Source organism: Hyaena hyaena, unplaced genomic scaffold (assembly GCF_003009895.1).
Source record: "Hyaena hyaena isolate Hyena2069 unplaced genomic scaffold, ASM300989v1 scaffold_23, whole genome shotgun sequence".
NCBI lineage: Eukaryota > Metazoa > Chordata > Mammalia > Carnivora > Hyaenidae > Hyaena > Hyaena hyaena.
In genome coordinates, this window is record NW_024080655.1 from 2,436,877 (window position 1) to 2,461,243 (window position 24,367).

General features: G+C 47.6%; 1 protein-coding gene across 2 annotated transcripts in view; it reads right to left on the reverse strand.

Annotated features, from left to right (window-relative positions):
• Positions 1-16,237, reverse strand: part of CRY2 (cryptochrome circadian regulator 2) — a 33,625-nt gene extending 17,388 nt beyond the window's left edge. Inside the window, exons 1-5 of one of the 2 annotated variants that reach the window (XM_039226778.1) lie at positions 16,014-16,237; positions 8,412-8,520; positions 5,413-5,555; positions 3,061-3,245; positions 2,251-2,339 (exon numbers count right to left, since the gene is read on the reverse strand). In XM_039226778.1, the coding sequence (XP_039082709.1) occupies positions 2,251-2,339; positions 3,061-3,245; positions 5,413-5,555; positions 8,412-8,520; positions 16,014-16,228 (741 nt within the window). In that variant the 5' untranslated portion in view covers positions 16,229-16,237. The remainder of the gene's footprint in view (positions 1-2,250; positions 2,340-3,060; positions 3,246-5,412; positions 5,556-8,411; positions 8,521-16,013) is intronic. The other variant, XM_039226777.1, reaches the window with a different exon arrangement.
• Positions 16,238-24,367: the final 8,130 nt, after the last annotated feature.

The window sequence follows — 24,367 nt, forward strand, 5'->3', positions numbered from 1 at the left end:
TCTATCATTCCATTTTCATTTAAAAATAGGGAGGGGCACCTAGGTGGCTCAGTGGGTTAAATGTCTGATTTCAGTTCATGATCTCACAGGTCATGACCTCACGGTTCATGGGTTTGAGCCCTGAATCGGGCTCTGTGCTGATGGCTCAGAGCCTGAAGCTACTTCAGATTCTGTCTCCCTCTCTCTCTGCCCTTACCCTGCTCGCACTCTCTCTCACTGTCTCAAAAATAAATAAACATTAAATAAAATAATAAAATAAAAATAGGGATACTTTTATAAAGAGGTGCTTGCCCTCATCTACTATTTTGGGTAACTCAGTAGTAAAGATCATACACTTTGTCTCCCTTTTTTGGTGACAGCAAATTTTTTTGTGGTGATCCAGCCTTCCCTAATCCCAGTCCAAGTGGGTAAAGTGGAGCTGAGCTCACCTTCTGACTCTGGGAGTAGACTCATGATGCAAGTCTGACAGGGAGAGTACCCCTTCCTCAGCCGCGGTGATTGAGTCAGGGACTGTCACGTGACCCAAGCCAGAGCGAAATGAAAACACTCTGTGAGACTTTTCTTAGAACTTCCAAAAAAGAGGCACACCACTTCCTCTGGTGTGCTAAGCAGATTGAAGATAAGCTTCTGATGACCACTCTGCCACTGCTCAAGGAAAGCCTACCTCAGAGCTCAGAGATGGAGAATGTATTCCTGGTAGCATTATTTGGACACCTGGATCCAGCTGTGCCTAAAGGCTACATACACCTTGGACTCCTGGATACATGAGTTCAAAAACTCCCTTTTTCAAAAGCCAACTTGCACATACGAACTGATTAATAAAACACCCTTCCTCTTTGGTCTCCTAATCCTCTGAACTGGTCGCTCCCTAACCCTCAGAGTACCCTGTGATTCCTTATTTCATGTCTATCCCCTACAACAGACTATTCTTCTAGAAGCAGACTCTATGCTTGCCTCATCGGGCAGTCTTTTTAGCAGGTAGGCCGTCCTGACACAAGTAGACGTTCAATCCAGATTTGGAGAACTGAAGACTAAAATAAACCTCCTGAGATAAAGTTACATTCTGCTCACAGGCACCTTCTCTTCTCCCAGATATGAAGACACAGTGTCCCCTCTGACCACCACTGAGTCTGAAGGGTCCTGCCAGAAGGCCCCATGACACACCACACCCTCCAGCGATATGTGGAAAAGGACCCTGACTTCGTGATCTAAAGGGACAGCCCTCCACAAAATGCTTTTAAGGTAATGATAATCCACGAGGCCATATGTTAGCTCTTCCTCTTTGTCAGTCTTATTCTGGTCCTGCTGTCCTATTTGTAATCTCTACCGCTCTGCCCCCTGAGCCCAGCCTCTGTTCCCAAACGGATCCCAAGACCCTCTGGGGAAAGCTCCTAATGTGGATGGGACGGCTGGTCCTCCCCGTAGCCTCTGGGCATCAATCTTATCCTTTGTTTGGCGGGGCTGGCTGATGGTAACAGGCAGACAGGGCCATCGAGGCCTCTAGGCCCAAGGGAGGTGGGGCCGGTGGCACATTTTCACTGCTGGTAAGGTACTTCCAGGGCTGGGCAACACCTTCCCTATGTCGGTCTGCCTTAGTCCCCTTGTTCCATTGTCATCACCTGGCTGCTGGGCCAAATGCCTACCCATCTGAGAATACAAAAAGCTGTAAGCCAGTCTACCAGTCTAGCTAGAACCTTCTCTGCTCCTCCAGTCCCAGGGTCATGGAAGCCATGTGACATTATTAAGTAGTGCCTTTGAGGCCTCCACCTCTTTCCTTCCCCTTACCAATTCCCATTTTATTGGGAAGTGGACCATTTGTTCTCTGTGTCCAAACAAATGGAAATCAATGCCTTGGAGGGGACCCAGCAAAAGGTGAGGAGGGGACACTAAGTAATGGATCTTCTGGACTTCACTGACCAGATAGATACCCTCTCAGTAAGGGGAACCTGCACGGAGATGAAAGAAAAGCAATCTAGTATAAGTTTTAGAATCACATAGAACAAGGTCTCACTCTACTACTTACTAACCGTGTGACCTCAGGTAAGTTACTTATCCTCTCTAAACCTTCATTTCCAAATCTGTGAAATGGAGAGCTTAACAGCTACCTTGTAGGGATGTTGAAAAGAAAACAGGAAATAATGCAAGCAGGTACTTAACTCAGAAATGCTCAGCCCAGTGACCAGCATGTGGTAAACACTCACTAAATGGGCGCTGTATCCCAAGTTCTATGTCATAGGAATGGGGCCATACCTTCCGTTCCAAATGCTTATCCAGGCGGGCCAGGGCTTCTGTCTCTCCTCCTTGCCAAACAGCCGGGCCAAGTCCTTCAGTAGGGAACCCTACAAGAAAGAGGAGGGGCAGGTCACAGGACCAGAGGTCAGGCCATTTCAGTGATAGCTCAACAAGCCTCAACACATCGGTGTGTTCTTGGAGCCATGTGCGAACGGAACTGTATGTTCTCAGAGCCTCTGGGGCTGAGATCATCCTAACGTTTCAACATCTGCCAGGTCATCCAGGTGATGTTTTCCTCTCCTTTCCCTTGCCTTCCCTATCCTGGCCACTCCTCATTCGAGGCAGATGAGAACAATATTGTAGGGCACGCCCTATCAGGCAGGATGGCAGGGACTGTGGTTTTCAGGTGAGAGAGGCTAACTTTGTTCAAATCGTGTAATGGGGGATGGGGGAGGAAGGGTACAGTTGGTGACCTAAGGGACTGAGAGACCCCCTTTCAATGGAAACAATATTAGTCATCTTGGTACTGGGGAGCCCACTGATGCCAACACCAGACTGCCTGTATCTTCTGAGAGAGGAAAAGTACAAAAACAGGAGCGTCACGTAGGATCACATATATGAGTAAGAACAGAAAAAAGCCTTGAAGGACATGTTCCAAAAACAGTAGCGGTTATCTCTGGGCAGTGGGGTAACAGTGATTGTTATTTCCACTTCTGTTTCACTGTTTCTTCTACACCGTCTGTAATAAAATGCATCGCTCTGACAAAGAAGAAACACCCCAGGAAGTTATCTTACAAAAAAAAGCGGCTTGGGGCAGGCAGTACGCACCTAGCTCCTCCAGGGAGGGCACGCCATAGGCTTCATCGTGGTTCTCCTGGATCTCGGCCCTGCAGCTCTCCATCTGCTGGCCCGTCACGGAGCCCACGGGCTTCTTGGGCAGCTCCATGCGGCTGATGATGGCCTGGAAGCGCTTGTAGGTAAGGGGTGGCTTCTGCCCGTTCAGCTCGATAATCCTGGGAATCCCAAAGCACACCTGACGTCACGCACGAGGCCCTTCACTTCAGGTCCCTGCCCTCCCAGAAAAAAGCCCAGACCTGGAAGGCTTGGAGGGCAGCCTTCCTCATCCACTCACGGGTCCCACCCCTAAGTGGAAAGGAAGGGGCAAGGAAGGCTACATCTCCATTTTACCGAGAGGGAAAATGAAGCCCAGAGAGCTGGAGCAGATGCCTCAGGTAATGGAGCAAGAAGGGGCCAAAGCTGGGGCTCAATTCCGGGTGCCCTGGTGTCGACGTGGAGCCTCCTAGAGACAGAGACTGACCGTATCTCTCTAATCACAAATAAGTCCCCACTAGCCGTCATGGTACTTGGCTTGTGTGTCCACGCCATGGGCATCCCCATGAGCCTTCCCGTCTACCCCGGCGTGAGCCTTTAGGAAGTTCTTTGATAAGAACTGCAAGCATGTTCTTCTGTTGAAAAATCATTCCCTTCTTGGTCCCAGTTTGTTAGAACAGAGAGATGGAGAACAGACTATCTTTCCTAGATCAGGGACCAGGGCTGGGGTCAATAGCAACAACTATTTAAAGGGTGTTTGGCAGGGGCGCCTGGGTGGCTTAGTCGGTTAAGCGTCCGACTTTCACTTGGGTCATGATCTCGCGGTTCGTGGGTTCGAGCCCCGCGTCAGGCTCTGTGCTGACTGCCAGCTCAGAGCCTGGAGCCTGTTTCAGTCTGTGACTCCCTCTCTCTCTGACCCTCCCCTGCTCATGCTGTCTCTATCTCTCTCCTAGAAATAAATAAAACATTAAAAAAAAAAAAAAATTTAAAAAAAAAATAAAATAAAATAAAGGGTGTTTGGCAGTTTACAAAGGCTTTTTGGGTTTTTTTGTTTGTTTGTTTGTTTTGTTTGTTTGCTTTTGTTTTTGTTTTTTCATGAGCAAGGGAAACAGCGATGCACTCAGGTTAAGAAAAGAAGATACAGGACTGAGGAGAACTGAGGCCGTTTATACAGCATGCATTGGGGTGGTCTGGAGCCAGATTCCCGGGGCTCTTCCTGTGGGGCCAAGAAGCAGCTTATGCAAGACCTGGCTGGCCGGGTTAAGTTCACGGTGGGGACGTAAGGTTGGCTGCTGCCCCTGCGGTTACCGCCCCCCTCTTCTGGCACGTGGCAAGAGGAGGAGCTCCACACCCAGCCGCCGGCTCTGGAGAGCCAGCTCACGTGCAGGGATGTGTGACCTGGCCTCCTGGCAGCCACCACTAGCTCGGGGAGAGGGGGGCAGGGAGCAGGCACGGCTGCTGGCTTGGCAGCCATAGCAGCAGCAGCAGCAGCAGCAGCAGCAGCAGCAGCAGCAGCAGCAGCAGGAGGGTGACAGCTCTGCCAGGGAAGGGGAGGGGAGGCTTTCCTCCTAGACACTCTGAAAGCACATGGGCCTGTCCCTAGGGAAGGAGGCTGCTCTGTCCTTCTCAGCCCCCTGCAGCGATCTCTAGCGCCTCCTACACAACGTCTGAATACATGGCCTGGAAACCCAGAAAGATTCTGTATCTATAACAGTAGATACAGAAATCGGGCATAGGAGAATAGAGCTCTGTCCAGAAGGTCACCAGGTAGGGCCCGCTGAGGTCAGAGGGCAGTCTCTTGGGAGCAGGACACAGGTGGGAGCGTGAGCCAAGGGGACAGCACATTAGGAGCAGATCTATGAAGCTCTTGCGTGGGGATTCTCCCTGCCTCCAGCCCTCGGCCCTAGTGAGCCCCTTCGCACCCAAATCAGGTACAGCTCTTTGTGATCTGTTCCACAGGCCCCAACTCTGGCCCAGTCTCTTCCAGATTCTAGAAAATGCTATATCTCACTTTTAAAAATATTTTACTTATTTTTGAGAGAGAGACAGAGACAGCATGAGCAGGGGAGGGTCAGAGAGAGAGGGAGACACAGAATCTGAAACAGGCTCCAGGCTCTGAGCTAGCTGTCAGCACAGAGCCGGACATGGGGCTCGAACCCACGAACTGTAAGATCATGACCTGAGCTGAAGTCGGACGCTTAACTGACTGAGCCACCCCGGTGCCCTGAAAATGCCATACTTCATGTGCCAGGTGGCTCTACTAGTAAACCTCCCAGAGTCCTGCTCAGCAGGGCCCACAACCGACAACTCCTGTAACCGTCAAGCTGAGCCCGGGGCCCCACTTCTCACCTGTCCAGGTCATAGAGAGTGTGAGAGTTCTCAGTCACCACCTCCACACCGGCCTCCTTGGCCATCTTCATGATGGCTGCATCACGTTCTTTCCCAAAAGGTTCAGAGTCATATTCAAAGGTCAAGCGGGTCACCCCCCACTCCTGCGGGGGGAGAGAGTCTGTTATGCTAAACACCATCTGGGGAGGAAAATGAAGCTGAGAACTGCTCCTTCCTGGGAGGAAACAAATCTGGAGACCTGTCAGGATGGGCTGCGGAACAAACTAGAGACAAAGATTTGAACTGGAAAGCCAACAATCTGAGGTTCACACAGTTTGAGGAGAGCAGGCCTTTGAGGAGAAGCCAACAGCACGGTGACACTGGAGCCCGAGACTGGTGGAATCAAGATAGAGGTGGGCAGTCCCGCACGCTTGCTGTGTCCCGGGGGTAGGAGAATGCAGCAAGAGGCTATAAATACGACGTTCCCAGGGGAGGCCCTTGTCCCAGAAAGAGGCACTGACTCACTGGTGGAGACAGCGGAGACTGGATCTCTACTGCCTTCCGCCCAGCATGCCTTCCCCAGAGCTCCTCAGGGCCCTGCAAACTTCTGGCTTGGTTTTCTTGGCAGACTCGTGCTATGTGAAGTGTCCTGATGGCTCCCACGGCAACACTCCTGAAGCCAGTAGCTAACAGAGCTAATAGGCTCTGTCTAGCTCTAGCTCTCAGAAAGTCGGGGAAGGAGGAGCAATTCTTAGTTCAGAAGTCAGAGAAATCTGACCAGAGGGGCCACATGTTAAAAAAGAAGGGAATTCTTTTCCAAGCCTTTAGTTTTTTTCTAGGAGAATTTTCTAGATTTCCTTGCAGTGCTGGGACAAAGCTGGCCCAGTGAAAGGTTGTATGGATAACTCACAGAAAGCCCTAGAACACGACTAGGAAGAAGAAATCCACATTCCTACCAAAATCTCTGGCCATGGTCCCTTAAAACTCTAAACCCCCAGAGCAAATGTCCTATCCACAAGGGACCTGACTCAGCCTTGTCTGTGGTGTGGGTCCTGAGAGGGCTGACTAGCCCTCATCTAGGATAAAGGACTAAACATTTATTGAGCCTTTTACTATGAGCCAGGTGCTAGGCTTAGCAATTCATATAGATGACACAGCTAAATACTTGTAACTCTGTGGATGGTAATAAAAGATTATTAGAGGCCACCTCCTCCAAGCAGCCTTCTTTGACCTTCTCTTCCAATATGATTTTCTTGCACCTTGCCCTTTTTCCATCACAGCATTTACCATATAGCAATGAAGTTGCCTATTACTGGTCTATTTCCCATATTAGAGTGTGAACTCTCAGAGGAAACACCATGATGTCTCATACATCATTACTCTAGTACCTAGCAGGGGGCCTAGGACATAGTAGAAGCTCAATAAATATACAATAGTCACCGCTTATCTGAAGGAGGTGTGTTCCAAGCCCACCAGCAGATGCCTGAAACTGCAGATAGTACTGAGCCCTACATATAGTACTGGTTTTTCCTCCACGTACTTACTTATGATAAAGTTTAATTTGTGAGTCAGGCATAGTAGATTAACACAACAGTAACTAATAATAAAACAGAACAATTATAAAATACACTGTAATAAAAGTTATGTAAATGTGGACTCTCTCTTAAAATACGTTATTGTATTGTACCCCCCCTTCTCTTTGTGACGATGTGAGAGGATAAAATGCCTACATGATGCGATGGAGTGAGGAGAGGAGGGTTAGGCGACTAATGACCTTTTGACTCTATGTGAAGAGGAAGGTCATCTGCTTCCAGACGACAGCTGGCAGCGAGTAGCTAAAACCACAGATAAGGAGAAGGCGGACTATTACACACTGAATGACTGAATGAAATGATCTACCTGAATTTCTGGGCTATTGCTGGGCGGGCCTCTGAGGTGCTAGGAAGGGAGACAGGGAACACAGTGCAGAGTGAGGAGAGAAGCAAATGTGTCTGACGGTGTGGTGGTCAAGAACACAAATCTGGTGTCAGAGAGCGGGGCCCAAATCTTAGATCACCACTTCTTGGCTGATGACCATGAAGTTCTTGTTCCCTCATCTACAGAACAGGGACAGCAACACACACTCTGAGGGCGGCTATGTGAATTAACACACGTAAAGCCCTTACTTAGGGCGGAGCTTGACTCACAGTCTGCCCTCAATGAACGCTGGCTGTTTTCGGCACTGTGCGATCTGGGTGTGCATGTGCGTGGGGCGTGGGGAGGGGGGGTGAATGAGGAGGCATTTACTAAGCTGCTTGTCTTGACACGGGACCTCTCCTCTGGTCTTTCCCCCCAGGAAGAGTAGGGAAGGGAGCTGGGGTGGGAAGGAGCATGAAAACAGTCTGGCACTGCTGAGCCTGAGGACAGACAGTCCTAGAGGCCTCTGTCCGTGGGCACTTTTGCCTCTGTTTGGACCTTGAAATGTGCTTTATGAAGAAAGGGGTTGGGGGCGGAGGGGGAGTGGACCGGCCACCTGCCAGAGAAGACAGAGACCTTCATGGTACCCAAATCAAGATTTTTACAAATCATTTGCCCCAGAGGAGGCAGGGAGCTCCCTCAAAAGGGCTGATTTTTTCCCCCAATAAGCAGCACATAGCAAGATAGGAAACACCCTGTGTTAAAAAGGAAAACGTGTCCTCAAACTCCTGGCACAGGAAGAGCCGTAATAAACCCTGCTGGCTTGAGCCAGAACAACATCTCGGGAAGCCAGCGGCATCCGGGGTGGAATAACTTGCTACATCCCTTGTCTGGACGGAGCTGGGAACTTTCCAACAAGACAGTGGTTTCACAGAATTTTTCCTTTAACACAGTTTCCATCCCGTCGGCAAGCTGATCGGCTCTGCTCCCAACCTCCCAAGAGGCGGCCCTCGGAGCGCACGATGCTTCTGTTTTCTCAGTCAGAACATCACCTCATGCAGCCTGCGGGGACACTCTGGGGGACAGAATCTCGCCATCTGCTCTAGGACCCCCCCCACACGTACCTTGAATAGCCTCGGGAACACGTCAGCGGGCTGGCCCCGGACCACAAACAGGCGAGAGTTCAGTTTCCTCAAGCTTGTGTCCAAATCTTCCAGGGACTGAAGAAGGAACCTGCAGAGGCCACACAGGCCTTTTAGAGGTGACAAAACGGAGAGGCATTCTTCCTCCCGACAAAGCAGCGAGAGGCTGGGACACTATGCCGAACAAGCAGCACCATTAGTACCAGGGCCAGGGAGACCTGGGCACTACTCCAGCCGGTACCTAACCAGTGTAGCTTTCTTCTTCTAATCTGGAACATGGAGCTGATGTTGGTACTAAGCTAAAACTGCTAGCAGTTTATCAAATCAGTTTTCTGCTAGCAGAAAATCAAATAACGCGTGAAAACCATTTAGTGCAGTGCCTGGCTTATAGAAAGCCTGGGATGAACGTGAGCCTTCCTACCCTGGCGGTTCCTCTGCAAGCTGAGGGCAGTCACTTACTCCCTCTCAGCCTCTGGCCCTGGGTATCAGTATCGGCCCATCATCAGGCTGTGGTGAAAATCCAAAGGGAGAGGAGGGGAGAAGGCCATGTGGAAAACAGGAAGCCTGAGGTCCTACCAGAAAGGAACAGGGCTGTGAGAGCCCTGGCAAATCCTACCGCCCCCCCACAACCCAATGGACCCCCACCTTTGTGCATTCGTGCTCTGGGCTGCACAGATGCCTACTGCCGCACCCCCACAGGCGGTTCCCCAGTTCTCAGGGTTTTGCTTGGCAGGTGGTTCATTCTCCAGGCCTCTGGGCACCAGATTCTCACCCCAAGAGACAGAGAAGGCCTTAGAAAGTACTTGTCTATAGGATATCCTCACGTGCTTTTGGGGGTGGGACCCCAGGTACTCAACAGACCTAATCCTGAAAGCTGGATCACCACGGGGAAGGAAAAATCATTTGCTGAGTGCCTTCGCATTCTATTTATTATTATCACGTGACCATAAATATTTATTTACTGTTCAGTTAGGCACAACCACCTTTCTGAGACATCTATCAATAACTTTTTATTTTTCATTTTTTTAAGTTTATTTATTTATTTATTTTTAGTAATCTCTACATCTAATGTGAGGCCTGGACTCACAACCCTGAGATCAAGAGTTGCATGCCAGCCAGGCACCCCTGACATGTGTTTTATTTTTAAATTAAATGAAATTAACATTTTAAACAGATAACTATGTAATTCAAAATTCAAGTTATAAAAAGGTACATGGTAAAAAGCCTCCCCTTTATCCATGAGGAATTTAATTCTCCAGCACAGAGACAAACAATATCATCGTGTTATTACGCTTTTATGCTTATTATTATTATTATTATTAAAAAGCTGTTATGCTTTATAACGTGTTTTCTTTTTCATTCTCTCAATACATTTTGAAGGGAAATATCTTCACTTTGTAGAAGAGGAAAACCAAACACTGAGCGGATAATTAATTTGATTAAGATCATAATGACTAAGTGACAAAGCCGGGTTAGGAACCTATGCCCCATTTCTAAAGCTTTGAGTGACATGCCCGACACTATTCCAAGGGCTGAGATGCTGCCAGGCCTCATGAGTGTGGAATCCCTCTCTCTGACAAACACAAGCCTGACTACAGGTAACCCAATGACCTTCTGATCTTCCTCAGGAACTACGCCTGGTTCGCAGATACCCCTGCTACTTGGTATCTCCCACCCATCTCTGTTGGTGACGGAAGTCACTAGATTTTGTTGTGGGCACACTGAAACCCTGCGCCTCCTCTGTAGCACTCATCACGCCCTCTGACCACTGCAGGCTTAGAGAAACAGCCCCTGTGTCCAGGCTGCCAACCAGAACCAGGCCCCACTGCTGCATCTGACGTCTATTACATGACACTCCCCTGGCAGCGAATGCCACAGGCCCACATTCCAGCAGGAGCAGAGTCCTGGGCTCAGCCCCAAGCATCATGCCAACCAGCGAGGCGACAGGAGGGGAGACTGTTGCTTCATGCAAACCCAGAGCTCCGCCTCTGTGAATTTCTGTTTTTGAAAAACTGACACCCTCTGAAAAGGAAAGCTAAGCCGGGAGTGACGCACTTGTGTCGGCCTCCTCCCAGGCCGGGCCGTTCCTCCCAAGAGGAAAATATGAGAGGCCCATGTAAATAGCCTCATGGCACCTGGAGCCTGGGCCCCCCCAGGGAGAATGCTGGGAGGTAACTGGAGACCTAAAGCTCCCAACCTCAGGGCACACGGTCCTTCATCTGTGGCTCCCAGGAATGTCCCTGCCGTGCACTTCGGTGGCCTCCTCCTTTACAGTCCACCAGGCTGCACAGGCTTTCGATTTGAAGCTATAAATAAGGCTGACATGCACATGAAAGCCGGCTTCCAGCTGCTTCTACAGAACTTTATTTCTAGGCCTCATTTACTAAAAGGAGAGATTCCTTGCAGCATCTCTCAAGTAAGATAACCCCACGAAAGCCCTTTCCTTCTCTGACAAGAGATGTCTACAGCTGAAGCAGGAAGCAGAAGGCCCAATCCTGAACTCAGCAACCAAATGAAAATAATCACAGCAACAACTAACATCTGACGAGCATTTACAATGAACCTAGCACCAGTCTACTTATTTTACATGCATTATCTCATGTAATTCCCAAACTGACCTATGAGGTAGATACTATCATTATTCCCATTTTATAGATGAGGAAACTGAGGCACAGAGTGATGAAGTAATTTGCCCAGTATCATATACCTAACAAGTGGCCAGAATTCGAACTGGGCAGTGTGGCTCAGGGTTTGCATGCTTAACCACCAGGCCACAGGGCTTCTTGACCAGGACTTCCCATCAGAGCACTGAGGCCGTGCTGTTCAAGATGCAACCATCAAGGAGAAAGCCAATGCCTTTGCCATCTGATCCTTGCCCCTCTGAGGATGGAATAGCTGTGAATCTCCCAGAAGCCTGATGACATGCAGAATCCCAGACGGACCTCCAGGATCAGAACCTGCATTTTAGCAAGGGCCCCTGGTGATTCCTTTGCACGCTAAAGCTTCACAAGCACTGTTCTAGAAAGCAGAACTAAACATCTTGCTTCTGTTTACAAGCTGCCTTTCTTTGCTTCTAAGTTTCTACTAAACTTTCTCTCTTTGAGATACTGGTTTCTGCCTCTTCTTTGATGCCCTAGATGTGATTTGTCACTTCCAACTTCCCTTCCTGCGTCCAGCCCTCAGGGCTTCTCCAGGAAGGAGGTTTCAGGATGGTCCCCCTAAGAGGGCAACAGGCCCCTAGGAGCCCCAGCCTCCAGGCAGTCAGAGAAAGAGAGGCCACTGCTACTGTGCCTCGTCTGCCAGGTGGCCGCTTCGCATAACAGGGAGCAGCACTGCTACTGGGCAAAGGCTCACTGGGGCAGGTGTGTGCATTCTTTCGCCGGAGAGAATTTTGGCCTTTTGCCCTCCCTTAGAGCCCTCCTCTCCACATGGCCAGTTTCTCTTTACTCCAATGAGGGTGGATGCTAAAGAATGCTGGCCTGTGCACTGCAGTGCACTGCTGGCCTGTGCACTGCAGAGAGCAGTGTTTGCGGCTGGCAGCTCACCCTTGGCAGCTCCAGGATGAACTCACATGGCCAAAATTTAGAGCACACGGTCCTGTGTGAGCAGTTGAAGCTCACTCTGAGGATCAGACAACATGTGCAACTGAATTATATTACGTAAGTGCTCTGGAGCTAGAGGCAGACAGAACTGGAGAAGACCAAATGGGGATTTCCAAAAATATAGCAAGGGCTCTGTAATTCAGGGACTCCATGGGGCTGGCGCTTTTGAGTGTAAGATAGGCAAATTTTTAGACAAGACCTTCCTCAGAGATGGCAGATTCTGTGTTGAGGAATATTTTATTGGTTGTTAATAGGAGGAGGGAGGATGATAGTGACTTGCCCTTGACCAAGTTTCTCTGCTTCAAGCCAAGGTAGTATCTAACTATATGATGACCTCATAGGCCAGCCCGGACTGACTACTGAGGATATTAATAGGAATTAATTTATCCTCAGTCAGAGAGCGTAAGCCCCATGGAAAAGGATAACTCAAACTCACAATCCATAGCAGGGACTGATCTCTAAGTACCACTCTGAAATTAGGAAAGAATAAACATATTTTTCTCTAAGAGAAAGGTGAAGGTGTTCATCCCTTTTTGGCAAACGGAAACACCTCCTCAGCTGCGGAACAGTAAAGTGACTCACTTGGGTACCAGTGAGAAGAGCTCAGAAACTCCCACTTCTGCCCCAGGAAACTACAAGTCTCAGTCCCCTACCTGCTGGCCGAGTTCCAGGGAAGCAGCAGCTATGACAGTCCGACAGTGATTAGTTCCTGGCACTGGGATGAGAGACACACTCGTTCTCACTGGGCATCCTGGGGAGGTTCCAGTGCACCTCATTTATTAATTCTGAGCTGTATGGGCTCATATGGCATTTCTACCAATTTCTACCTATTTCTACCAGCTTCCCAGAAGCTCCTGAACGCAGGTGCAGCTCAGCGCTAGGGAGAAAGTGATTTAAATAAAGGACTCAGTGAATTGTTGCCAACACTCGATCTAAGCTGCAGGAGCAAGAGGGAGGCAAACCCATTTTTAAATCTAGAAGTCGATCACCACCACCATCACCCCCTTTTTGGGTGGTCTTCACTGCAGTACCTCCTTCCAAACGCAGCATATTTGAGAACGGGGGAGCTGGGGAAAATGGCAGAAATGGGGAAATGGCCAACTAGTGCTTGACAAAAAGTCTTGAGGCTTCCTGAGCCACACCAACTTCCCACTACCGCCAAGGCAAGGAATATGCTAGCTAGCCCTTCTGCTATGCTAATAAATATACAGATTTCTTGGTGGCCTTTCCCTGTCCTATTTTCCTCTTAGAAAGTGCCATTCATAGTTTTTTTAATCTGATTCATCTGCTGAAACATGCTATGCAGGAGTGAGTGTAGGAAGTGCAGAAGAACAGACATCTCAGATCCTGATCACGCCCCCCCCCACTCGCCCCCGCCTCTTGCAGATGGCCCGCGGCCCACTCTTTCTAGGGAGCCTTCTCCCAGGCAGCAACTGAAGTATCTGCAGAGCTAGGATGTTATGTTGTACAACAGTTCTCCCAGGCGACTCGCAGATCCAGAAGCAGCTGCTGGAAGATTACACATATTGAAGTTATGCAGAGGTCCAGCTGGCCCCTTCACTCCCCCGACCCCCCACCGAGGGTGTAAAACAGTCGGCAGCTCTGCCCTGCGTGGTCTGATCATGGGAGCAAAGTGTACGGTGGGGGTGGCGGCAGCGCGTCTGTTTCCAGGTCCAGGAGCAGTTACCATATTCGATCTGTTTTGTGTTTTTTCACCTCTTTCTTCTGAATGCCGAAGCTAATTAGCCTCCCTGCCAATGCACTGCAACACGGTTCCCAAGCTGTCGGGCTCGAGTCTGTGGTTCTCAGGCTTCACGGCACAGGGGAGCTTTAACAACACTACTGCCCAGGCCATAACCTAGAACCATTATATCAGAACTGGGGGAGGAGGAAGTCCAGGCATCTGTTAAAGACCCTTTCGTGATTCCCATGAGCAGCAAGACCAATGCTGCTCTAGTCTATCCCCCTATTTTATTTATTTCATGGCATTCAGTTCTACTAAGTCATGGCTGTTTTTACTTGTGTTCCTTCATGGAAATGTAGGCTCCCAGAGCTCTGGACAGCACGACGGCTTGCTCACTGCCATGTCCCCAGCAGCACCCAGAACGGTGCCTGGCAGATCTTAGCCACTCATTAAGTCACTGTTCAGTTAATGTCTACATTCCTACATGGCCTCTGACTCCAGGATTTGACTCGGGCATGTGAGCTGCCACATTCCTCTTCTCCTTCCCTTGCTCAAAAGCACAATCACAAAAGAGTGACCCACAGAAATCCACACACACCTAGTTCCTGGCATATCTGACTTTAATCAGCAACAGAGGTTTTGCTGTTGAGTTTTAATCTCTACTACCACTTACAAGTCAGAATTTCATGCAACGCCCTCCCCAAACCTGATAAAAAAAAAAGACAAGACAAAACCTCCTTCGTGACCCTGTAACGAGCAGGGAGTCAGACGGCATCTACTCTGCCCTAATGGGCACACTGCCATAGGAGGGGGCAAAGTCTGAGGCCTGGTTTAACGTCGGTGCTAGGGATAGTCATTGGAGGGTGTTTGTCAAACCCAGCCTCCTATCTATAGAAACTGGAGCAGAGGCAGAGCAATACAACAGCCTGAAAACTGTGTGGGCAGGCTCTCCACAGGACTATCTTTAGTCGTTCTCTCTACATAAATGGGGCAGAAGGGGGCATTTAATAGACCCACTGCTAGGGGCACTCACTCTCCTGGCAAGGCACACGCCTTGGAGAGGAAAAGAATAGGGTACTGTCGGCCACTGCATCTTGGGGATCAGCTGCCCATCAGTGCAACAAGGCCACAAGCAAACATTCTCCAGAGCAACGCAAACAAACCAAGGGACAGCGGCGGGGTGTTTCAAAGAGAGCTGGGTACACAATGTCTCAAAGCCTCTTGGTTTTAAACACCGGCTACAGAGAAAAGACATCAGCTGCCTATCTGTTAATCCTTTCCCATGATTCTGTCGACTGCATTTCCTGGGAATCATCAAAGAGGGGTCGCCTTGACATCACAGCTATCCTGCTCCCTAACCTCAGCACATCAGCTGATAAAAGTCTAATCTACAGTGGCTCAACTGTCCTTTAAAATTAATCTCATGAGAAGAGGAGGAAGAAAGTGACACTTTGGTTCCCTTTTCTTTCTTTTTTTCCTTTTCCTAGCAAGCTCCTAGCTAGTGGCCGAGGGAATTCTCCAACATGGGTTTAAGTACTGCTCTCTACCTCAGGACACAAAGTGCCTCGACCAGGAAAAGCCCCTTGATGTCCTTATAATAAAGGGCAGACTGCACCTGCCTTATCTAATGCTAAGCTAGAGTCTCTAGGCACCTCCAGAGGCAGGAGGGAAATGTGGATGGTGAAAGGATGGATCCAAGCAAGCCAGAAGCGTAGACATGACCTTCAGGAGCCCAGCGATGGGCTCTTTACTTGAAGAACGCCAGCGCACCTGCTGTGCTACCGACTCAGAAACGCGTCCCTGCCCTCACATCACAGCATGTCCTTTCTTCCCCTCCTAGAGCACGCCCCTGAGAGCCCTAGACCCAGGAGTCCCTGCTCTGCCACTCCCTGTGGGCAGGCCAACTTGCGTCTCTAGGCCTCGGGAGTCCCTGATCAATGGGGAGCATGGTCTCCGTCCAGCAGGAATGCTGTGGGGCCCCAAAGGGGCGAACACACAGTGCGAACGCGCCTGTCCGAGGTCGAGCCCTGGCCCACACAGGCCATTACGAAGATGACTAATTCCTTCCCCAGTCGCGGCTTCTCCCCTCGGGAAACCCGGCTCCGTCTCCCTGTCCCACCTCCCGCAGGCTGGGGTCTTCCGGCCTTGGGGACTGAGAGTCTGGCGCCGTAGACCACTCGGCCATCCTGACACCCGCCTCGGTGTCTGCGGGGCGGAGGCGACCCGGGCTGTTCACCGAGCACCCTCGAGGCCAGGCCGCTGCCCCTGGGCCCGCGACCCTGCTCCGGGCCCCCTTACCTCCATCGATTGATCCCCACTGAGGAGGAGGCCGCGAACCAAGGGTCCAGGATGTAAACGCAGCGTACGCAGCGCGCCCCGCGCACAGCCGCCAGCAGCGCAGGGTTGTCGTGGAGCCGCAGCCCTTTGCGGAACCAGTGCACTGAGGAGGCGCCATCCGCTCCGGCTGCCGGCGCCGGGGCCGTCACTGCCGCTGTCGCCACAGCCGCCGCCATCACTGCTGAGACTGCTCGGGCCTTCGCCGCTCCGCCCCCGTCGGGGCCGCGGGCCCCACCCCCGGCCCGCCCAGTGACCTATGACGCCGCTGCTCCTCTCTGTGGCCCCGCCCCCTAGGCACTAGAGTGCCTCTGCCATTGGCTGGGTGCCTCCCGCCGGGCGATTGGCCCAGAGACGCCGAGTCCGGTACCGCCCCCTCACGTTCCCACCATGTGTCCGTCGGCAGCATCGGAGGCGGCAGGCTGGGCTGGTGACGCACACCGGAGATCCCGGCAGAGGTCTGGGCGTGGAAGGAGTCTCAAGGGACAGCGGATCTCTTACACGCGTCCCATTCCAAGCCTGCTGCTGGACGCGGTTTGGGCTGGTGGAGAATTGCTGTGACTCCAGCCAGACTTAACCAGCACCATCCACTTCTACCTGTATTCCATCATCTGCTATATTCTACAGCAAACATTTACTGAGTACATTTTATGTACCAAGCAACGTGATAATATCCTTACACAGACTCTCTCATTCATTGTTCTTAACTCAGCCCGGTTATTTAACAGACCTCAGTGAAGGAGTATTATTATTCTCATTGCAGAAACAGAGAAATCTGAGGCTGCCACAGTGGAGTGGCTTGCTATGTACCATGAAGCTAATAAAAGGATCGCACCCAGATGATTCTGAATCCGAAGCTCCTCCTTTTATCCACAAAGCTAGACTTTTATCTTTGTAGAGCTCTTTGGCATTTGCAAGTGACAGAAGGAGGAGGAGGGCCCTGATGGGCCTCAGTGGAGAGAGTAGAGACTGGCAATGTGTAGGGTGTGGATAGAGATAGTAATTATGTCAGGAGATGAATTTTTCTTTTTCTTCTATGTTTAGTACAACATAGAACAGTGGTCCTCTGTGCTCACAAAGCGCTGAACTGGATTCTGTGTGGGATTCAGAGATAGGGAAGACACTGTCTCCACTCCTCCCCTGGGGAGCCAAGCGGAGCCCCCTTATTCTTCTGGAGTCTAGCACTGACCTTGCTGATAGGCTGATTGAATGGCAAGAGAAGCATATGAACACCTGCAGTGACGTGTTGGTGATGGGCTAAGATAGCCTAATTAGGCTGGGGCTGTGTGGCTATCAAATGAAGAGTTTGTTTGAATTTGGCCTTAGGTTGTGCCCATACTCACATCCCTTCCTGAATTTGGGAATGAGTAATGAAATAATTCAGCCATTTAGTTGGCATTAATTGGCACAACTCTGCAAATCACGGAGTCGTTGCAATCCTAGGTTCTCATTTCTAGGGCTTTGCATAAGCTGCTCCCTCAAAGCCTGAATTACTTTAACTCCAACTTGTCCTATGTCACTGCTCAGTATAGATGTCACTTTCTTGCTGCCGGGTCCCAGCTTGTATGGTACCTATCTCATTATGTGCCTTCTTCTGATCACTCTGGCTTTAGTACATGGTACTAGAAGTTATTACTTGTCTTTCTGTGCCATTCGACTATAAACTCCTGGAGGGCAGGGCCCATGGCTTATTTACAGTTGAATTTTTAGAGTTTAGCTTGGTGTTTGGTTGAGGGTGACTTGAGTAAAAGTTGAACAGAAACTTGTCTCCGTTGGCAGAAACCTTAAAGGTCTATTCAGTCTTGACCTTGTTCCAGAGAGTGTAAGGAGATAGTTCTTTCCCCTCCCTTCTTTTTCTCCTCTGAATTCCCGTGATACTTTTGGTATAGACTGTTGGTCCATGAGGTCAGGAACTGTGCTTTTTTTTTTTTTTGCTTGTCAGTGTATTCCCAGCACTGGTCTGGGACCTGATTGTGGTAGTTGCTCAATAAATATTTGATGAATGATTGAATGCCATTTATCTGTATCTATTTGGCTATCGTGGCAGTGTAGTATAATGGGTAAGCCCAACATCTTGCACATTTGGAGTGGCTGAGTTCAAATTCTGGTTCTGCTTTTCTTCTGTGTGACCTTGGGTAAACTGGTTGGTCTCCCTGTTCCCCACTTTCTTAATGTATACAATAGGGGTGACCATAGTAGTGAGGCTATAGTAAGTATTTAATAAGAATCAGCTATATTTTTCTGAACAGCAGGAATTGTGTCTGCTTTTGTCTTCCTTGCAATACCTGGCTCTTGGTCTTATGAACACTCTATAAGTTGCTGAGAGAATGAAAGATTTCAACCAGTTTTTAAAAGACCTCAAAATTATGCCAATAAGGAAAAACAAACCAAAAACGTAATGATTACCAATCCCCCAAACCAATCAATTTTTAAAAATATTCATATTGCCTTCTAGACTTTGTCTATAAACATTTTTTTAGTAATCAAAGCAGAGGGGCAGTGTTGCATACGTTTTAAAACAAAATATTAAGTATATTCTATGTTGCTATGTCACTGTCCTTGTGTTTGTTATTTTAATGACTATACAATCCTTCATCAAGTTGATAATGAGGAAGTATTTTATTGAATGATTGGATCGTATGGTTTGAGTATAATGATGAGGTAATATTCAAGAATAAATCAGGAAGTAAATCTGGCATTGCAGAGAATACTGGAGTGCAAAGTCCACTTTGGGATTTTACTCTTTAAAAGGGACTGGAAGAGAGACCAAAGAAACCTGTAAATTTCCAGGGAAGTGAAATGTAATAGTGTACTATTGTATCTTCGAGAGAAATGAGAATGAGGATTGACCCCAGAGCTATACACCCGGTAATTTACAAGCATCTCTGAGAGTGGTTGTCATGAGGACGCCAAACAGTTGCTCCTTGTTTCCATTAGGGATAGACGGAAAGAACCTAGTTAAAAAAAAAAAAAAAAAAAGAACAATCTAGTTTATGCTGACGAGAGTAAGAGATTTAAGGAGGGGCTTAGTACACATAGTAGTTTAGGAATGAGACAAATTAGGCAGTGACTTTTAGACAGGTTTCTTTCTTCACTGAAGATATTTAAGAAGGCAGAAATCAGTCCTGGCTTTTTTTATTGTTGCTGTAGTAGTCTTGCATGGAGACTGGATTGGGCAACTTTTTATATTCTCTTGGACTGCGCTTTGTGTAAATATTTGATGATTGGTTGAAAGGTAACTAGGGGCGGGAGGGGACGGCCTGGGAGAGTTTAAATTACCCGCGCCCTCTAGTGGTGGGACTGGGAAAGAAGCGGCTGTTCGGTGTCAGGTCGAGCAGGGAGCATCAGGGCCCCTCTCCCCTGCCTTCAGGTGCGGGGACCCACGCAGTGTGCAGCGGCCGCGTTCCTATTGCCAAGATTTCACACCAAGCCTACTTTGATGTTCTTTGAACCCTTCGTCTGGAGAACCTGTAAAACTTCCAGACGCTTATTGACCGAGAAGTCAAAGAATTCTTACATAAGACAAGGGATGTATCAACCATAAATGAAAAGATTGATACGTTGAACTACATTAAAATTATGAACTTTTTTTGTGGTCATTTTTTCTTAGTTGAAGAATAGTTGACGTGCAATATTATATTAGTTTTCTGTGTATAGCATAGTGAGTTGACATTTCTGTACATCACACAGTGCCCACCACAGTACATGTAGTTACCACCTGTCACTATACAAAGTTATTACAGTATTATTGACTATATTCCCTATGCTGTACTTTTCATCTGTACGTATTTATTTTGTAACTGGAAGTGTGTACCTCTTAATTCCCTTCGCCTGTTTTGTCCACCCACCCCATCACCTCCCCTCTGGCAATCACTAGTTTGTTCTCTGTATTTATGAGGCCTGTTTTTGGTTTTGTCTGTCTGCTTTGTTATGAACTTCTGTTTAACAAAAAAATATTATTTAGAGAGTGAAAAGGCAAGCCACAGAGTGAGACAAGATTGTTATAACACTTAAAATTCTGGGTTTGTTTTTTTTTTTTTTTTGTAACCCTTAAAATCCTTAAAGAGCTCAGATCCAGAATAAAAAAGAAAAAAGAGACAAGCAACCCAACATGAAACTAAGTCAGACTTGAACAGGTGCCTTTTCCCCCATGAGGGAGACGCAAGTGGCCAATGAACACATGAAAAAGTGCTCACCTGCATTAGTTCATTGGGGAAATACAAATAAAAACCGTAAGATACCACTAGAAAAATGGAACAATGGAAAAAGTTAAAAGGACTGACAAAATCAACTTTGAGGGAAGATGTGGGCAATTGAAACACTCACACACTGCTGTTGCGAGTGTAAACTGATACAATCACTTTGGAAAACTATGTGGTGTCATACACTAAATTTGAAAAACCAAATATCCTATGGTTTGCAAACAATATACCCTATGACGCAGCAATTTATTTATTTTTTCAAGTTTATTTATTTTTGAGAGAGAATGAGCAGAGGAGGGGCAGAGAGAGGGGGACAGAGGATCTGAAGTGGGCACTGCTCTGACAGCAGAGAGCCCAATGGAGGGCTCGAACTCATGAACCATAGAATCATGACCTGAGCTGAAGTCAGATGCTCAACTGATTGAGCCACCCACGTACCCTTATGACCCAACAGTTTAATTACTAGCACATACTGGGGCACCCAGGTGACTTAGTTGAGCATCTGACTTCAGCTCAGGTCATGATCTCATGGCTGGTGACTTCGAGTCCCGTGTTGGGCTCTGTGCTGACAGCTCAGAGCCTGGAGCCTGCTTTGGATTCTCTCTCTCTCTCTCTCTCTCAAAAATAAATAAACATTAAAATTAAAATTAATTAAATGATTAAAAATTGTTTTACATTAAAAAATAACTTAAAATTAATTAACATGAATTAAAAATTAGTAAGCTTTTTATTAATTAAAGTTAATTAATAAAAATTAAAAATTAATTGACGTTAATTAAAGACTAATAAACATTCTGCTAGCACATACCCGGCAGAAATTTGGACACATGTACACCAAAAGATACCGTCAAAGCTTCAAAATAGCCAAAGTAAAACCAATGAATCACTGAAGTAGTAATTAGTACAAATTTATCATGCAGACAGCAAAAAGACAGCTTGGAAACCAGAGCAGTCAGAACAGAACATGAAATGAGGCTCAGGGGTGTATTGTCATAAAGTAGTTTATACAGTAAGAAAGGAGTGACTGTTTATTCTTGGGGATTGGTTACAACATTACAGTTTTCAGTGGTTACCCTGTATTAACCTTGGGAAACAGTTCAAGTTTTGCTTATCACTTCCAGAGGCGGAAGCAAGACATAATCCAGGTCAGGTCATGTGAGTGCAAAATAAACTGAATTAAGTCTTGTCTGCATGACTGATCTTGTTCTGTCTTACTCAGGGAACCTTCAAGGCTGATCTCTGTCCTCGATTTGAACACCACATGCAGAAATATCCATCATAGTGGTGTTATTAGTAATAGTCCTAAACCAAAAGCAAGATCAAATGTCTCTAAGCAGTAGAGTGGATACATAAATGATGGTACAGTCAAACAAAGGAATACTATACAACAATTACAATGAAGAAAACATAGCTATATGCAACAACAGGGATGAATCTGACACAATTTTTAAAAGATTTTACTTCTAAGTAATCTCTATACCCATCATGGGACCCAAACTTACAACTCTGAGATCAAAAGTTGAATGCTCCACTGACTGAGCCAGCCAGGTGCCACCAGTCTCACAAATTGAATATTGAACAAAAGAAGCTGGACACAAAAATATCCACCATATGAAGTTCACAACTGGGCAAAACTAACATATGGTATCAGTAGCCAAAGGAATAGAAATAACCCAAATGTCCGTCATCTGATGGATGGATAAGCAAATGTGGTATCTCCATACAGTGGAATATCACTAGGCAATAAAAAAAAGAAGGGAAGGACGTAGAGGGGTCCTTGGATGGCTCAGTTGGTTAACCATCCGTTGGACTCGTTTCAGCTTAGGTCACTATCTCACAATCATGAGATGGAGCCCCAGGTCTGGCTCTGAGCTGGGGGTGGACCCTGCTTAAGAGTCTCTCACTCTCTTCCTCTCTTTCTGCCTCTCCCCTGTTCATGTGCACACACATGCACGCACACGCACTCTCAATAAAAGGGAGTACTGACAGATGGTTCACCACCAATGAACTTGAAAACATCTTGCTAACTGAAAGATGCTAGTTACTAAGTACCACACATTGTAGGATTCCATTTATGTATGTATGTATGTATATATGTACGTATTTGAGAGAGTGTGTGTTAACAGGGAACAGGAGCGAAGGGAGAGAGACAGAGAATCGTAAGCAGTCTCCATGCCCAGCGTGGAGCCTGACACGGGGCTCCATCTCACAATTGTGAGATCATGACCTGAGCTGAAACAAGAGTCCAGTGTTTAACCAACTGAGCCACCCAGGCGTCCTGTAGGATTCTATCTGTATGAAATTTCCAGAATAGGCAAATCCATAGAGACAGAAAATGGTTTTCTAAGGCTGAGAAGGCTGGGGAGAAATGAGGAGTAACAGCCAATGGATACTGAACTTTTGGGGGGATAATGAAAATGTTTTAAAACCGATTTTGATCACGGTCACACAACCCTGAATTCAACAATGGGTGAATTCCATGGCACATCTAGAAAGCTATTATTTAAAAAAATATATAAAGCATTGTAAATTAAAAGTAAAATAAGCCTCAGCCCCAGAGTGGAACCTTTATGTTTATTTCTATTTATTTTTTTTTAAAAGAGTTCATTTCCTTCTTTCTTTTTTTAAGGTTTATTTATTCTTGACAGAGTGGAATTTTTAAAAGGCAGGTATTCTACTTGGAAATACCAAAGTAAAAAAGCGTTGTTTATATCAAATTTGCATATAGAAGTCTTAGTTTTTCATTGCTGTTATGCTGTCTTTTATTTATCTGAATATATACATTGGATTAACATGTAGAGTGTTTTAGATAGATGAGTGTATTGGCGTCCCTATTAAAAAGATCTTCAGTTCATAAATTAAAAACAAAACCAAAAAGTAGCCTAATTCATGGTGTTAGATATCATGTGTCAGGATGGTGGTGACCATTGACTAGCAAGGAGGGATAGAGATGTGGGAGCCTAGGGGAGTTTCTGAGGTGCTGATAATGTTCTATTTGTATTTCCCTCAGAGCCTTCCCAGACCGTTCTGCTGGTTAAAGGACTTAAGGAAGCTGGACTGGGAGGACCCGAGTTCTTACAGACGCACCCGAGTTTCTACCTGAGCAGGAAGCAACTCGTATCATTTGTTGGTTAAGTCCTACTGAGGCCTCACCATTTGTCAAAGGCCAAGGGAGAGGTTGGGCTTAACTTCCTGCTAGACAGCCCAGAAACTCATAACCTTGAGCAAAGGACCATGGGCGGGTGATTTTCTGATCTTTCCCACAGCTGGCCAAGAGCATTCAAGATGTTCCTTTCCAGATGAGGTGTGGCCATTGGGCCAGTGGCCAGTGGGGGATGGGCAGGTGGCTGGACTCAGATCTCCTGGGACTGAGATCCCAACTCTACATCATCCCAACACTCAAGGAAGCTGCATCCCATTTTCCCCCGAAGAGGCAAGGTCTCAGTCTAGATGTCGGACCACCCAGTAAGAAAGAGCAAATCAAAAGAGAAAAGCCAGGAGGAGGGGCTCCAACCAAGAGTACGGGGGTATGTAACTGTCTAACTTCAAAACTGACATTTTGTACGTTCTTGCTCACAAGAACAGCAACTACCCTTGGGCTCAAGGGAAGGAAGTGTGGTGTGTACGTCTGCAGGTCTGTGTGTGGCAGGGATGAAAAGGACAAAGTGCACATGTGACATGTGCCTCTCAGCCACCAGGAAAGTGACCTCGCTGCTGAGCCTTTTTCTGCTAAACTATCTCTGGGGCTCAGGGAGAGATGATGTGTTCGAGGTGACGGATTGGCAAGGGACTTGCCGCAGCTTGCCCTTAATTATAAGCCTCTGCTGGAGACGTGGAGCCCCATGCACTGCCACCCTCAAGAGCAAGACTTTGGCCATTAATGTAGAATCGTGGTCTTCTCTGAGATATTAGCACTTTTTCCCCCTCCTCTCCATTCTGGTAAATACATTTTTTTTTTTTTTACAAATAGTTTATTGTCAAATTAGTTTCCACGTAACACTCAGTGCTCATCCCCACAAGTGCCCTCCTCCATGCCCATCCCCCCCTTCCTCCCACATCCATCAGTCCTCAGTTTTTGTCAGCATTCAAGAGTCTCTCATGGTTTGCCTCTCTCCC